At 44.0% G+C, this 14,707-nt stretch overlaps 1 protein-coding gene across 1 annotated transcript in view; it reads right to left on the bottom strand.

Annotated features, from left to right (window-relative positions):
• Window positions 1-6,931, bottom strand: part of MAP1B (microtubule associated protein 1B) — a 73,531-nt gene extending 66,600 nt beyond the window's left edge. The window contains exons 1-2 of the mRNA XM_074933282.1: window positions 6,534-6,931; window positions 940-1,041 (exon numbers count right to left, since the gene is read on the bottom strand). Coding sequence (XP_074789383.1) covers window positions 940-1,041; window positions 6,534-6,711 — 280 coding nt within the window. The 5' untranslated portion in view covers window positions 6,712-6,931. The remainder of the gene's footprint in view (window positions 1-939; window positions 1,042-6,533) is intronic.
• Window positions 6,932-14,707: the final 7,776 nt, after the last annotated feature.

The following is a 14,707-nucleotide window of genomic DNA, read 5'->3' as shown; positions in this document are numbered from 1 at the left end:
CTTTTTTACCACACTTAAGAGATGTTCCTGAAGCTAGAATTTATAACACTCATCAGAACTAGGTGCCAGTACTAGTCAACGTGCACATGGCCACCATGATTTCACCAATGAAAGCAACCTCTACTCATTTGAGAAGGTTATGTATTTTTACATGAAAACCATGACTAATTTCACACATGCTCACTCAGCATTTGTGTTAAAGTAACAAGGTTAGAAAGCTTATCAAACGTTTGATTCCCATGCAACCAGAACAAAATCAGTTTTTACAGTCTTCGCAAAATGGGACTTTTTGTTTTGTTTTACTTTATTGTATGCGTCCTCTAAAGGAAGAACAGGCTTGAAGAAAAAGTAGGAAAAGAGATTTAGTCTTATGAGTGCTGTAAATTTGTAATTTCTTCATACAAGCCAAAGAACATTCCTGTGAATCAAGGTAAACCCTCCACCCCTCAGCTTTCATACCAAGAAAGAGAAAAGTTCAAGCTCTTTGGGAAGAAACAAGGGGCTTGAGCCACGCTTGCACAACAACCATGACACCATTTCTGACTCTATCAAACTGTAGAGCTAACTTTTCAGGTTATTTTTGTATGTGCTCTGCCTACCACAATAAGCTTCAGTCTCTGGGACTACTCAATTGGTGTTATGTAAACAAACAGTCAAAAATTTTTACCTAACTTTAGTGTGGCCCTAAAACTAACATCTACTACCAAAGTAATCATGGTGATATACATGTAACTAAAAGGCTGATTATTTCCAAGTTAAGCTGTGAGAAAGTTAAAACAAATTATAATTTTCAAACCAGATTTTAAAATAAAGGAAAAAAATGACTCATTGTAAACAATCATAAATGAATACAATTCCAAAGTGTATTTATTAATTCTGCTCTTAAAAAAACCCCAAACGAACAAAACCAACCTCTGTCAAACACCACCAAAAACTTACCTCGAACTTCAGGAGAGAATCGAGCTGAATGGCGAGACACAAAAAGTTTCAGTTCTTGATCCAAGTTGCATTCAATCAAGTTTGTGTCCCATGATCGGATTCCTAAAATTAAAAATACAAAACACATCTAGTTTGATACATGAGCGCTGGAAGTTGTCACTGAATATTTCTCAATTTGCATTCATGCTATTTGTGTATTTCTAAATTCTAAACCCAGCCTCTCCTCCTTTCAAGGCACACAGCAATTTTTTGGAAAGTGTTGAATGCTCGGAAGGAGCACTCTGGACAGGAATCAGTGAGTGGCAAGAGAAAATCTGCCTTTCCAAAGGATGACCATCCTTTAAAGCCCCTGCTTTAGGACTGCTGGTCCCATATCCTAGTAGCCACATTATGAAAAGTTACTGATGTCCCTGAATTGACTTTAAAAATAGAAATACACTGATTTACTGTCCTGGTTTTGGCTGGAATAAAGCTAGTATTTTCCTCTTAGAAGCTAGAATAGTGATGTGTTTTGGATTCAGTTTGGGATTTGAATTAGAAAAATGTTGATAATATGCTGATGGTTTTAGTTGTTGCTAAGAAATCAAGATTCCCACATCCTGCTAACGCACAGGTACATAAGAATCAGGGAGGGAGCACAGCCACAACAATGGACCCAAATTGGCCAATAGAATATTCCACATGATACAACCGCATGTTCAGTATATGGATGAGAGTTGACTGGGAAGCTCCCTCTCGCTTCTGGAATTGCAGTTTCAGCATTTTTGCTTCTCTGGGATGGCTAGCAGGTGGTGAGCAATCATGTTGTGTATTATGCATTGTAATTTTCTATTATTACATGATTTGTATTTTCTATTATTGCTATTATAATTATTATTTTTATTTTATTTCTATTATTAAAGTGTTTTTTATCTCAACCTACAACTCTCCTTACCCTTACGACTCCAATTCTCCTCCCCATTCCCTGGGGTGGGGGATGGTTAGGAAGCAGCTGTGTGGTGTTTGGCTGGCAGCAGGGTTTAAACCACATTTACCAAACTGAAAGAGTGAATCAATCAGAGGACACTTCAGTCACATTGCAGGACTGTTGTATTTGTCCCTCTGAGAAAAAAAAGACAGCATCACCTCGCATGTTGCAAATTAATATGTAAATACAAAGTATTAAATTACTGACTTCTTCATTCAAAAGCTTTGAAGTATCCCATACTGTAAATTAAAATTGAAGTGATCTTTTATTTATGAAGTATCAAAATTCTGCTTTTGAGATTAGAAAATGCTATGCTTGGTCTTCTTTTCTTTTAAAAACTAAATAGCAGATCTCTTGTCCCTACCATTTTTCCCCCCAGCTACTTAGAAAGTGAGCCAATTGACAGATATATGAATAAAAAATGTATTATTCCAAAAAATATTTTTATGGACTGAAATTTGACCAGGAAAAAAACCCCAACATTGTAGCCAAAAGACAAATTTCCTTCCATCAGATTTTGATGACTAAATAAAAAACAACCAACCAAACAAAAAAAAAATCTCAATTAAAAAAAAAAAACCAAAAAACAAAACAAAAAAAAAAAAAAAAAAACCAAAAAACTCCAAACAAACAAAAAAACTCACAGGAGAACATGCTTAACATTTTTCTATAATTTTCTTGATTTGAAATTGTTCTGAAAAATCTTCTCCTTTTGAAAAACAATGAGCAGGCAGTTGCACTACAGTTAAGTTGCACTGTTGCGATTTTTGTTACAGTGATTTCTTTTTTTCCTAAAGGAACATCATTAGACTTACACAAATTAGCTGGCAAACACAGAAGGGACTGCAGGCAGGGAAGTGTCTGGTGGCCCCTCCCCACTTGCTTGGCCGTGTCTTTGCATGAAATCGTTGAGTTAAATTACTTTGGGGCTTGGCAAGGAGATGCCTGAAGACATGTGTAGCCAACCCCGCACTGTGAGACTAACACTAAACACTCCTGCTGGTAACTCTGTCAGAGTTTCAGGCTGTGAATGTTACTGTCAGTAATACCTCCCATGCTATACTCTCTTTCAAAGCAGCAGAAGTATCAGGACTCATGCTGGCAGAAGCCATGTTGTAGGGCTGAAGGATGAGGAGAAAGAGGGGGAAGAGCAGAGAAATTAGATATGCAGTGCCGATCTCCCATTGCAGCTCTAAGTAGGTTCTCCATGCAAATATAAACATCTGGATTTCAAGAGCCTGAAGCCTTTTCAGGGAGAATTCATCCAGGGCTTTTCCTTCTCAGCATCCCTGTCCAGGTAGGTGCATGCTTACTACTGGGCTATGCTACCAGCTATTAAGTAGCTGCCATTTGAAACTCTAAAAAGATTTGAAAATATAGTATTGCCTGTGTTTCATAACCACTCAAGAGAAAAACAACTGAGCTATAACCAGCCACCTTCACTTCCTGACTGATACATCGCTGTTCAGAGGCATAAGCAGTGAGTCTTTTCTGCACGTATCCTTATTCTCATTTCTCAGGAATCTCTTGGCCATATGGTACATTCTTGGGGCATAGTTCTGGCAGACAAATACAGCTCAGCAGGCTTTAATGTTATCCAGGTGTTGGAATATTTGAGAGCAAGAAAGTAAAGATGATAATACCATCCACGTACAGTGCATATGAAAACTATGACTAGTAAACTGACATCAGTCATGAAGCTGAAGTGTATTGAATTAACACTGAACTTGAAGAAGCTAGAAGATAAACAGCTCACTGGCCTCTGACAGCAAGCTTCTGCAGGGAGACTACAAAGCTTTCTGGAGGTCAGTTGAGCAATATGGACTATGATTCAGCAGTGCTGATGATGATAGGGCCTGTCCACCATCCCTAGCTGCTTTTGTCATGTATCCAAATTTGCTGTAGGGTTAAGATTCTGACTAGGTGTAGTCAAGACTGCTGAGCCAGGTAATGTCCAAAATACAGGACTCAACACAAAATAAATAGCTTAAAATGGCAACAAAAAAGCCTAGATGTCCCATATGCCCAGTAGTCCTAGAAGCTGAAACTGGGATTTGGATAGAGTATCCCAAATCTGCAGCTGCATGATTCAGCAGTCTGGATGCAAAAATTACGCATGTACATTATAAAGTAGCATAATGTATTATATACATTATATAACCAAAGCAGGTTTGGGTAGAACGGAGGTAAATCTGGAACTAAAATCCAAGGTCAGTCCAATGATGTAGATCATTAACAGCTTGAACGTAACTACTAGAAGCATGGCTGAACTGGAGCTATTTCTTTCTTTCTGCAGACTTAGGAGTACAGCGCCACTAGACACAGGACTAATCAGAGAGCAAGCAGGGCACACCCAGCAGGGCATCTGCCAAATCAGTGGAAAAATCTTGAAGCTTTCTCTTCACTGCCCTCTTTTTTTGGTGGATGGTGGGCTGGAGGATTGTCCCCTTAGCAAAGTCACATCCCAAACGTAGTTACTGAAAATGCATCTCACCACGCCATTTCCTTCTCATGATATATTAAGAAATGACTCTGCATTCCACCAGGTTGCGTAGCATCACACCACTGATGTGTTATCAGCAGATGTTTTCTTTGACACGTTGCTCTGCAGTTTGGCGCATGAATCCACACTTTTCAGTGATGGTACTCGGGAGATGTACCAGACAAGACACTGAAGCACAGTTATCAAGAACCCAAAATGCATTTAAGGCTCCGTTGAAAATAAATGTTGAAAGCAGCAGGTTTTTCCAGACTACAGCACACTTCCCAAAGAGAAAGAGATTAGTCGAGCCCATATTTGCCTCATGCAGACAGAGCTTCAGACTCCCAGTGTACTCATCCAGAACAATGCACCTCAAAATTTGATCACGGTTTTTCCTAGCAGGCAAAATCTCAATCAGATCTTTTGACACCAGGAGCAGTGAGGTGACTTCTAATCCAAAATGATGAATTAAAAGGCCTAAGCATTTCCTCTGAACATTTAAAACTGTAAATGGGTGTTATGCTTAGTGGCAGGAGGTAGCAGCAACAGAGCTATGCAGCAGCAACTGTACAATAGAAGCTTCAAGAAGAGACTTAAGAGCATTTCTTCAGAGGAAGGATGACATCAGCTGCCTGGAGGGCAGAAGTTTTATCCATTTGCTCTATAATTTTTAATAATTTAATTAAAATGCAGCCAATTCACTTGTGACACAACGGAAAATTAGGTAGAATTAGGAAAGTGCAATGCTGAAGAGGCTCTGAATGACAAAGCATCTGCCTCAGTAGTTCTCTCCAGGAGACAATGGTAGCAATAAGGATGAACAGGTCGTGGTGAAGCCGGTTAGCTGTGATGAGGCAGCCCTTTACCACAAACAGCCGTGAAAAATAATCACCAGAAACAGCCAGCTAAAGCAACAATGCTTGAGAAAGCAACAATAGAGACAAATGAAGTCCTAGCTGGACTGCTGAACCACACCTACATGACAAGGCTGCTACCAGTTCCCTGTTGCAGGGTCTCTTCCTCTCCTCTAACAATGGCACGTTTCTAAAATCTCTGCTTTCACCATCACAGAACACAAATATATGTTACAAAATCAGGTATCAGTTGAGTTTAACAAACTATGGGGTCTGGCGATAATTTTCTTTGTGCTTCGTAACAGTAGTACTGCAAGAGGGCTTCCCCCCCCCCCCCCCCCCCCCCCGCTGCACGTATACTGCAATCTATTGTATCATAAACCACACCAAGAACTTTTAATAAAACTGTCATTTCACTTGCAATACCTTCCTGTATGGCCATCTTAGAAAAAGGACAAATAAACAGGGAGTCAAAGCAGCCCGTGGCAGGACAATAATGAAGCTGAGCACTCAGGTATTAGCCTTGTTACGCATAGGTTTTGTCTTTATTGAAACAGAAACAATGCGCATATAAAGCTTGGGTCCTGAAAAAATTCTACAGCCAAGAGAGAAGTCTCACCGCCCAAAGTTAGACACAAAGGCAGGGCTGCGCTCCCTCTCGGGCAGTCTTTGCCGCCGAGGAGGAAAACGCCCCGAACGCCGCCGGTTCCGTTTGGCGGCGGCGGACGGGGGTTTGCGGGGAGCAGCCGCCCCGCAGCCGCATCCCCCGCCACGGCAGCCGCATCCCCCCCCGGCAGCCGCATCCCCCCCGCCGGCGCGGCGGCCGCCCTTTGTCCGCTCCGGGCTGCCATAGGGACCGCACTGCGGACTGCGCCACGCCCACCGCCGGTGTCTCCGGGCAGAGGGCTCGGCGGCGGCCGCAGGCCGGGGGGCTGCGCTCCCGCCCCGGCCCCGGCCCCTCGGGCGGGCAGGGCGCTCGCCGCCGGGCTGACCCGGCGGGCCACCAGCCCGCGGCGGCTCTCTGCGCGGGCGGCAGCGGGGCCCGGCCCGCACCCGCTGCTCCGCAGCGTCCGCACCCCACCGGCGGAGGAGGGGCGGTGGGCGCCGGCGGCTGCGGCTGCGGCGGGACCCCCGCGGAGGAAAGGGCCGGAGACCGCGTCCTGGCGGCTCGTGTGCCCGAGCCCTGCGTGGGGTGGGGGTGCGTGGGGGTCTGCGCCCGAGGAGGGGCAAGGCGCCGGCGAGGGTGGCGCCGCGGCGCTGCCGGCGGTGTCTCCGCTCCCCGCTGCCTCACCTCGCTCGATGTTGGCGATGGCCCGCCGCAGGTGCTCCTCGGTCACCAGCTCGCCGATGACCACCAGCAGGTAGAACTTGCTGTCCAGGAAGCGGTGGGAGAGGCTGGGCGAGGGGGAGGTGGGGTTGGGGATGCTGCAGGAGGGCTCCGAGTCCACTTCCACCACCACGGTGGCCATCGCCGCCGCCCCGCTCCGCCCCGCGGCTCCGGGGCGCTGAGGGGAGAAGGGCCGCTCGGCGGCGGCTCCGCAGGCGGCAGGGAGGGAGTGAGGGCGGGCGGGGAGGCGGCGGCGCTTTTATACGGAGACGATGCAGGGCAGGGACCTGGCGAGGAGGAGGAGGAGGAGGAGGAAGGGGGGGAGCCGGCGCATCCCCGCGCCGCCGCCGCGTTTCCAGCATCCACGGCTGATGTCATCTGCGGCAAATCCTCCCCGCGGCGGCCCCCGGAAGCAGAAAGGACGCGGGGGGCGAACAACGCCCCGAGGGGACGCCGCGGGGTGCGCCCAGGCTGCCGGCCCCGACCGCGGCACCTCTCGGGCGGCGCCGGTCGCGGCGTCCGTGGCCTCCCGGGCGTTGCCCAGCTGAACTGCTCGATCCCGGGGTCTGGGGCTGGTGCCGCGGCTCCCGAGGCCCGCCCGGCGTCCCGGCCTTAAAGCACGGCGGTGAGGAGCCGCAGAGGATGCCCGGGCAGAGCTGGGGAGCTCCTCGGGGAAAGCCGGCATCGGGGCTCCAGCTGCACCCCTGAAGTCGACGGTGAAAAAGCAGCACCACTGACCAAGGTCGAAGGACCTGTCTCCTGCACCTCGCTGTAACACTGCAGCAGAATTTGAGTCATACTTCCCCCACACATGCAGCCAGCAATCTGAATATACTTGCTGCCTTTTTTCATTTGAAAGCAGTTTATATAAACAGGTACTTCAAACACAGCCTTTCTGCACATATTGAAGGCCTGTGGATATACGACTTACACCAGAAAAGCCCTGGTTTTGGACATGCTGCCAAAACCCATACTCTTAAGGCTCCGGAAGTTCAACGGGCTTTGGCTAACTAATTTTGGCCAGGCTCAAGCAACTCCAGGGAGCAATGGTGTCAGAAAACATCTACAATTACAAAACCAAAGGTTTCGTTCCTCTCCACGTAAAAGTTAGACATCTGCTCCCCAGTACTCACCAAGACCCACTCAAGAGATAATCACCTCCTAAAACTTACATCCTCTCCTAAAATGGGATAGAGCAGTCAGATAAATCAGCCTCTGAGATGTTCCTCTCACTTTACTGACAGAAGCAAGGCACAGGTTTACACTAAGCCCCTTGTTTATATGGCAAAAACGGTGTGTAAGAAATCTCGCTGTGACCCAGGAAAGGGCATAAATTTTTTACAGCCTGGATTTTAAGATAACCGCTTATCCCTGACCCAGGAGACGCTTCCTGTGTGTGCAGCTCCTTCCAGTACTGACTGCTTAAATTGACCATCTGCTGCTCAGAAACACAGAGGGCTTGCCTGGATGAACCAATACATCAGTCCTGTTCTCTTAGAGTACCTACTTTGTTCCAGGGCACATTAGACTCTTTCTAATTAACATACATTTCAGGTTGTCACCGCTAAGTTATTTGTCTTGCTTATCTAAAGGCACCCATGAAGATTGAAATAACATTGTTGTAGGTGCTGATCTGTAACGTTGTATCTGCCTATAGCACCTAGTGTTTTTAGTACAAATAGTTCTGCTCCGCAAATACAGCACCGAGAGCTTTGGCTAATATGGCATGATGCATTTGGATGTTGCATCCAAAGTAGATTATTTTTCTGAGCTGCCATTAGTCTGAAGGTTGTAGGGTGCAGACAAGCATTTTTACAGCCATGTCAGGTGGCTGAGATGACAGGGGTAAAGAGCAGTGGTGCACATTCTTCACTAGAGCTGACAGAACAGATGCAACAGCGTAGATGCAGAACTACCAGCAGTTCTAAAGTTGGTGAGGTATTCATAGGTACAGAGTGTTGCTCCTTGGGTACCACTGCTCATGTGAGCCCAGCTGTGACTTCGGTGTTTCCTTGCTGATCCTAGCAGTAGTAGAGATGATTGCCTAGAAATAATGTCCAGTCCCCTGTGTCCTTTAAGACCCCCACCCTAATAATCTATTCTGATTATCGATACCCTCAAGACTTGCCACATGGTGCTCCCTTGAGAAAGCCAGCTTCTGGCTTCTCTCACTGCAATATGTAGCTTTGGGGCATGCCTTTATTTCAATCACCAACAAGGGCAGCTGGTCTCTGGAGCATGCTTGCCAAGGGGACTTGCTGACTGGTTGCAGTATAGACTGGTAGTGGTTCCCAGACGTAGAGGTAAAACAATTTCTTTCCTCACAAGCACAGCAGATTAAATGCATTAACTCTGAGAAACGCATACCAGTACACAAAATTATATGTGCTTTTTAGCACTTTCTTATTTTAAGAAAAAATGAAAACATAGATAACTGGAAAAATGCCCATGAATTTGAAAAGTAAGAGGTGAAAAGGATGTATTGTATGAAAGAAGAAAATGCTTACATGGAAGTAGGTAATACAGATGTTTGAAGTAGCCTGCTGAGGTAGTCCTCGGTATTGCACTGTAAAATAATATGCAGCTAGAAAATAGAAAGGTGAACTGTTACAGTCAAACTGTCTTGTGATTGGAGATGTCTCACACATTAAAACCCTAAGGACAAGAGGCTGCCTTTGGAAGAAAATGGTCTTACACTAAACTCCTCAAGAGATGCAGACCTCTGCTCTTATCTATTCACAAGCATATGCTGCTTCATCTGAGATGGAGGTTAGACAAGAAAAGATGCTTTAACTTCCTCTGAGGAAGCTGCAGGTTCCCAGCTCCATGGTCAGTGTTCATGCTGTGACTTGCCCTGTTGGTATCTCACTCAGGTAATTCTGTTTGTCATCATCTTTCCCTATCTGGAAACCCATTTATATTCTGCAGTATGGAGCATATCAACAGATCCACTGCTGGGTGAAATGTGGAGATGTGATGTATAAAGCTGACTGAGTGTCATGTGACCCTCACTGTTAGAAAGTAATGCCAGCTTCCTAGCTGCAACTAAATCACACAGATACTTCAGTAGGAGAAACAGCAAAACTCATGCAGACTATGACACAATGATTGATACTTACTGTTGTCTGGCTTTTGTTCACTTTGTTTCAGTTTGGTTTTGTTCTTTTAGTATGTTCTATACCAAATTGGTGTCCCCCAACTGAATATAGTCAAACATTACATGTAGAGCTGTATTTTTCTTACAGATCTGTTATTTCTTTAAAATAGACAGGCAGTTTTAAATAAAGTGCTTGAAGTCTAAAACTAGAACATATTTCTTGGTGGTGTGTGCCATTTGTTACCTACTAATATTCAGGTTTCATTCAAGTCCTCTCTTCAAGTTTTAAACAAGGTTTCAGTGATACACAAACTCTTAGGCTGGCCCTTTGTCTGAGGTCAAATGCCATCCCTAGCATAAAAGAAATACATATCCATGTGCATTACTTCAGACCAATTTAAGAACTTTACTGAAAGTGAAGTGGTTCAGAAGGCTGTCTTCACTGAGAGTGCACAATGTGTCTGTTGTGAAGCAGGTTCCTAAAATGGATAGGTTTTCATAGGAAGAGGCAGTAAGGCATAATGTATTTTAGAGATTAAACCTTGCCAGTCTGCACCAGAGGGGACAGAATCACAGAATGGCTGAGGTTGGAAGTGGCCTCTGGAGGTCATCTTGTCTAATCCCCCTGCTCAAGCAGGGCCACCTACAGTAGGTTGCTCAGAGCTGTGTTCAGTCAGCTTTGAGTATCTCCATGGATGATGGAGGCTCCACCATCTCTGGGCAACCTGTGCCGGTGTTCTCACACCCTCACAGTGAAAAAGTGTTTCCTGATGCATGATGAAGTCAAGAATATGCCACCGATATTACAGCAAATAACACCCATAACATTATGTACCTTACCTGATGCCTTCCGAATGTGACCTCCTGTCACTCTCAATACTCTCAGTCCCCCATGTGTGACCCCAAACTCCCCATTTCCTGCAGTCAGCAGCTCCATCATCCTCACATGGTCTAGCCTTTACATCCAGGGGTCCCTTAGGGCAACCCAGCAGAGCATGCAACAGCATTGTAGGCACAGAGGGACAGTCAGAACATCTCCCCAACCCCAGCAGAACAGACATGTTATCCTGCAGCCTCTGGCCATGATGTCAGGACCCCGGCACACCCCTGCAAAAACTGTCTGTTTGATTCCTAAAGACAGCTCTTGCCTTCCCCCATTTTTTTAGGCAGGGAGGTATCCTCATCCCTGACATCCTCAAGCTGGCGGTGCTAGAGGAGCTTCTCCTGCAGCACTGATACGGCAAAAACCAGGGCCACCAGGGTGAGCTGTGCCTGAGTAAGCAGCCAGGGACTTGAACTCTGGGAGAGACTCTTTAAGAGGCGAAATGCTTACTTGACTTTTTAAGATGGCAAGCTTTATATTTAACTGCACGCAAAATAAAAATTGCTTGTTTGACATTCATTTCTAATAAATTATATTACTTCAATTTTAATTATTACTTTTAAATAGCAAAAGAAAGAAAGTTTTTATTTGTTTGTGGTGAAGTATCCATTTCAGTCAGTATTTCAGTTGCTTCCCACTCATCCCACTTTCTCCATAGAACAGTTAAATATTGAAGAAAAAAAAAGAGGAAAGCAACACTATTGCTTTTAAAAATAGTATTTTTTCTCACTTTCAACTTTCTTTCTTGAAGTGAGAGAAAAATAACACCAAGTAACATTTTGCTTTAGTTCCCAGTGAAAAAGTTTTGTTTGTTTGTTTTTTTTTTAAATCAGAGTAATTTTCCCATTTTTATTCAGTGGAAAAATAAGTTAGAAGTAAAAAAAAAAGGAAAAATATTTAACTTCAGTGAGAATGAAATGGGGAAAAAATTAATTTCTGATTGACTATTAAAAAAATAAATTAGAAATTAATGATTTTGGATAAACTTATCCTGAAATTTTCTCTGAAAAAACACATAGTTTTGCAATAAATGATTGTTTCTCTACTGTTGGGGAGAAAATAGGCAGTTTTAAGTAATTAGATCCTGTTTACTAATTAGGATGACACTTAAAATTCAGCACTAAATGATAATAAAAACGTTGAAAGCAATGATACTCATTGTACCACAAAGCTGGATGTGTGATTAAAACAGCAGCAGCAGCAGCAGCAAAAACAATATTAGGACAATGTGAATTGACATCAGATGGTAGTTTTGAGCTTCCTGTGAGCAGTTTTGAATCCTTTCGAACAAGAGAGAGAAGACTGGTCTGTTGATCCAGGGTGTAGTTTGGGTTTCAGGAGGTGAGTTCTCCAGGTTTTTAATTCTTGTTGAAGAACTACAAGTTACAGAATTACATTTGGCTTCTAGGGACAAAATACACTTTATCTCCTATCACACCAGCCTGAGCAGCTCTGCAGTCCGGAGGCTCAACATACGTTTCTTTTCAAGCCAGTTTTAGAGCTTACTCTTGACTTAAGGGCAGGGCGAATCAAGCTGTGATTTTTGAGTGACTGTATGTATACTAGTATCTGCTTTATTTGGAGGGCAGCTGAGAGTTCCTGCAGGGTGGTGTTGGCTGCTGTAACACCTATGTTCAGCCTGGCTGCAGGCTGCCCAAAACCTGTCTGCCCTGTCAGCACACCCTGTCTGTGGCCCAGCTGGAAGACCATCAGCTGGCTTGTGTGCCAGGTGTTAGTCTTGTCTGAAACCACAGAGGAGGGAAATACTGAGGGGCTGTAGGTCACACACTGTTCCATTCTAGCTACTTGGGTAGCAGAAAGACATGGGGGTGCTCTAGAGCAAAGGGTGGGGTTTTTTTTTGTTTTCCCCCCTGGCTGAATAATCTAAATCTGTCTCTGGGAACCCAACAGCAAGTAGATATTTCATGATACTCTCATCTAGCTTTAAGACATGCCTTAAAATACTTTGCAGAGGTTGCCTAGCTCTGCTAGTTCTTTAGGATTTAACACTGCTGATTATTTTACATGGGTCCTCATGTTCTCTTGAGCATGCTACAATAGAAATGACATATTGCTACTGCATAGAGAATAGGAAGCAAGAAATCTAGGCAAGCATTATTTCATAGAGTGCACTGACAGACTTCTGAACATGGAAACCGGAGAACTGCTGGATCAGCCTACTGCAGAGGTCCATCAGACCATGATCTTGCACTGGGAACATCCCAGCTCTTCAAGGCTACAGCTATTTCACATATTTCATAGCTGCAACCAGGGTAGCGCATAATTTTGTGCACTTGCCCAGTAATTTTTGTGCATGCAAGCTACAATCCTGCAAAGGATGGGGCCTTTCATTCTAGTCCTCCTTCAGAGGCTATGGATTTCACCTAAATACATGTAGTAAGTTACAGTGAAATGTGGCCTATTCCTAAAAGAATAATTTGTGACTCTGATATGCCTAAACAGGTTTTAGCCATTCTGTTGACGTACCTTGTAGTCTTCCTGCCACAATGATCCAGTTCTTTAATAATTTCAACTACAACAAAAACTCATACTTTTTGCATAGAACTTGATACTCTTCAGAATAAACAGTAGGAACGGTTAACTTCATTCTACACATCTGTCTAAATAAAGAAGTTGTTCATTCAGACCACCTACAAGATTGACCATTTACTTCCATTCCCCACTTCTTGCACTTTCTGTTGTGACATAATGGCAACATTACTATTGGTACAATTTCGCAACATCATTTCAGCTTTTTTTTTGGCTTCCCTTTGGCTTCTGTCTACTATTTGTCTGCTCCATTCACTCCAACAGGTTGATACAAAGTAAAGATGTTTTAAGGATGTTTTTCCTCTGATCTTCCTTTCTACTTCATTTGCTCTTTAATATAATAAGTCATTCCTAGTCTTCAGTATTTTGCAGTAGGTTGGGATGTGCTAAGGGTCGCACTGAAGAATTTAGTGAATGGCTAAATGAGTAGAATGCATGCAGCAGTGCTGCCCAGAGAGGTAAGGACCCCTGTTTCGGGAGTGGGCAGAGACCACTACCACTGTGCATTCTGATATAGAGGGGATCGCCGTCAGTGTTTGCCTTGCACCCATGGGAGTCCTTGTGCAGCTGGAAACATGCCATGGGACAAACAAGGGTCTGCCATGACTTCTCTCTAAGATTTGTCCTGATTTTGTCAGGTATCCTGTTTGCCAGATGTCACATGATAACTTCCTTGGGTAATGTTAGAGTGCTGTTTTCATATTTCTGAAATACAGATAATTTTGTTCTTCATTACTTGCAAAGGCAGTAGAGCAACAGTGTTTGAGCCATTGATGAAAAGTATGATTTTCAATGCAAAAATACAGATCCATGACAAAGCAGATTTCAAAATGCAGGAAAGATGCGGCGGGCGGTGGAAGCAAGCAGCCGATTCAATGTGAATGATAGAGCAAGCTTCAACTTTATTGAAAGAAATCACACCTTATATAAGCACTCTACAATAATCATGCATACTACTCACAAATCTATTGGATACATGTAAAAAGCTACATTATAATATCCCAGCCCCTTGTGGCATTTCAGGTATGTCACAACATCTTCCCTCTTCTGAACCTGTTTTTTCTCCCAGGGCCGTTCCTTTATCATATACAAGGTCATAATGTACCTCAGTTTCTCTCTTTGTTAACATAACAGTCTGTTGTTAGCATAACTGTACCCTGGGTTTTTTCCTTTGTTTACCTCAGATGGCTGCAATCAGCTTCTGCAGAGACCCATGGCCTTGCTCTCTGCAAGCTGTTCTCCAACAGAAAGAAGCATTATTTTTAATGTTCTTTTCCAAATACTCCATTCAGTTTTACCCAAGATAGCTTGAACTTCTTTGTATTTTTTTCCCAACTTCTCTTTATGCTGGTTCCAACAACTTTTTGAATTCCAAACCTGAAAGGTCATGGATTAGTCTCCAAAACTCAAGGAAGGCAAGATTTATATTAGCCAGATCTGACGTATTTTACTGCAGTTACCTTGCATACACTCTTCTGAGATAGCAGCTATTATATTGTCATTATGTGGCACAATAATATGTATTTGTATGTATCATGTACGTGATATATGTAAAGCCTCTTTCTTCTCTCAGTAATTCTGCAACTACAACTTTTTACATACAGGAAT

The sequence above is a fragment of the Athene noctua genome, chromosome Z (genome assembly GCF_965140245.1).
Source record: "Athene noctua chromosome Z, bAthNoc1.hap1.1, whole genome shotgun sequence".
Lineage (NCBI taxonomy): Eukaryota > Metazoa > Chordata > Aves > Strigiformes > Strigidae > Athene > Athene noctua.
This window is presented reverse-complemented; position numbering and strand designations above follow the sequence as displayed.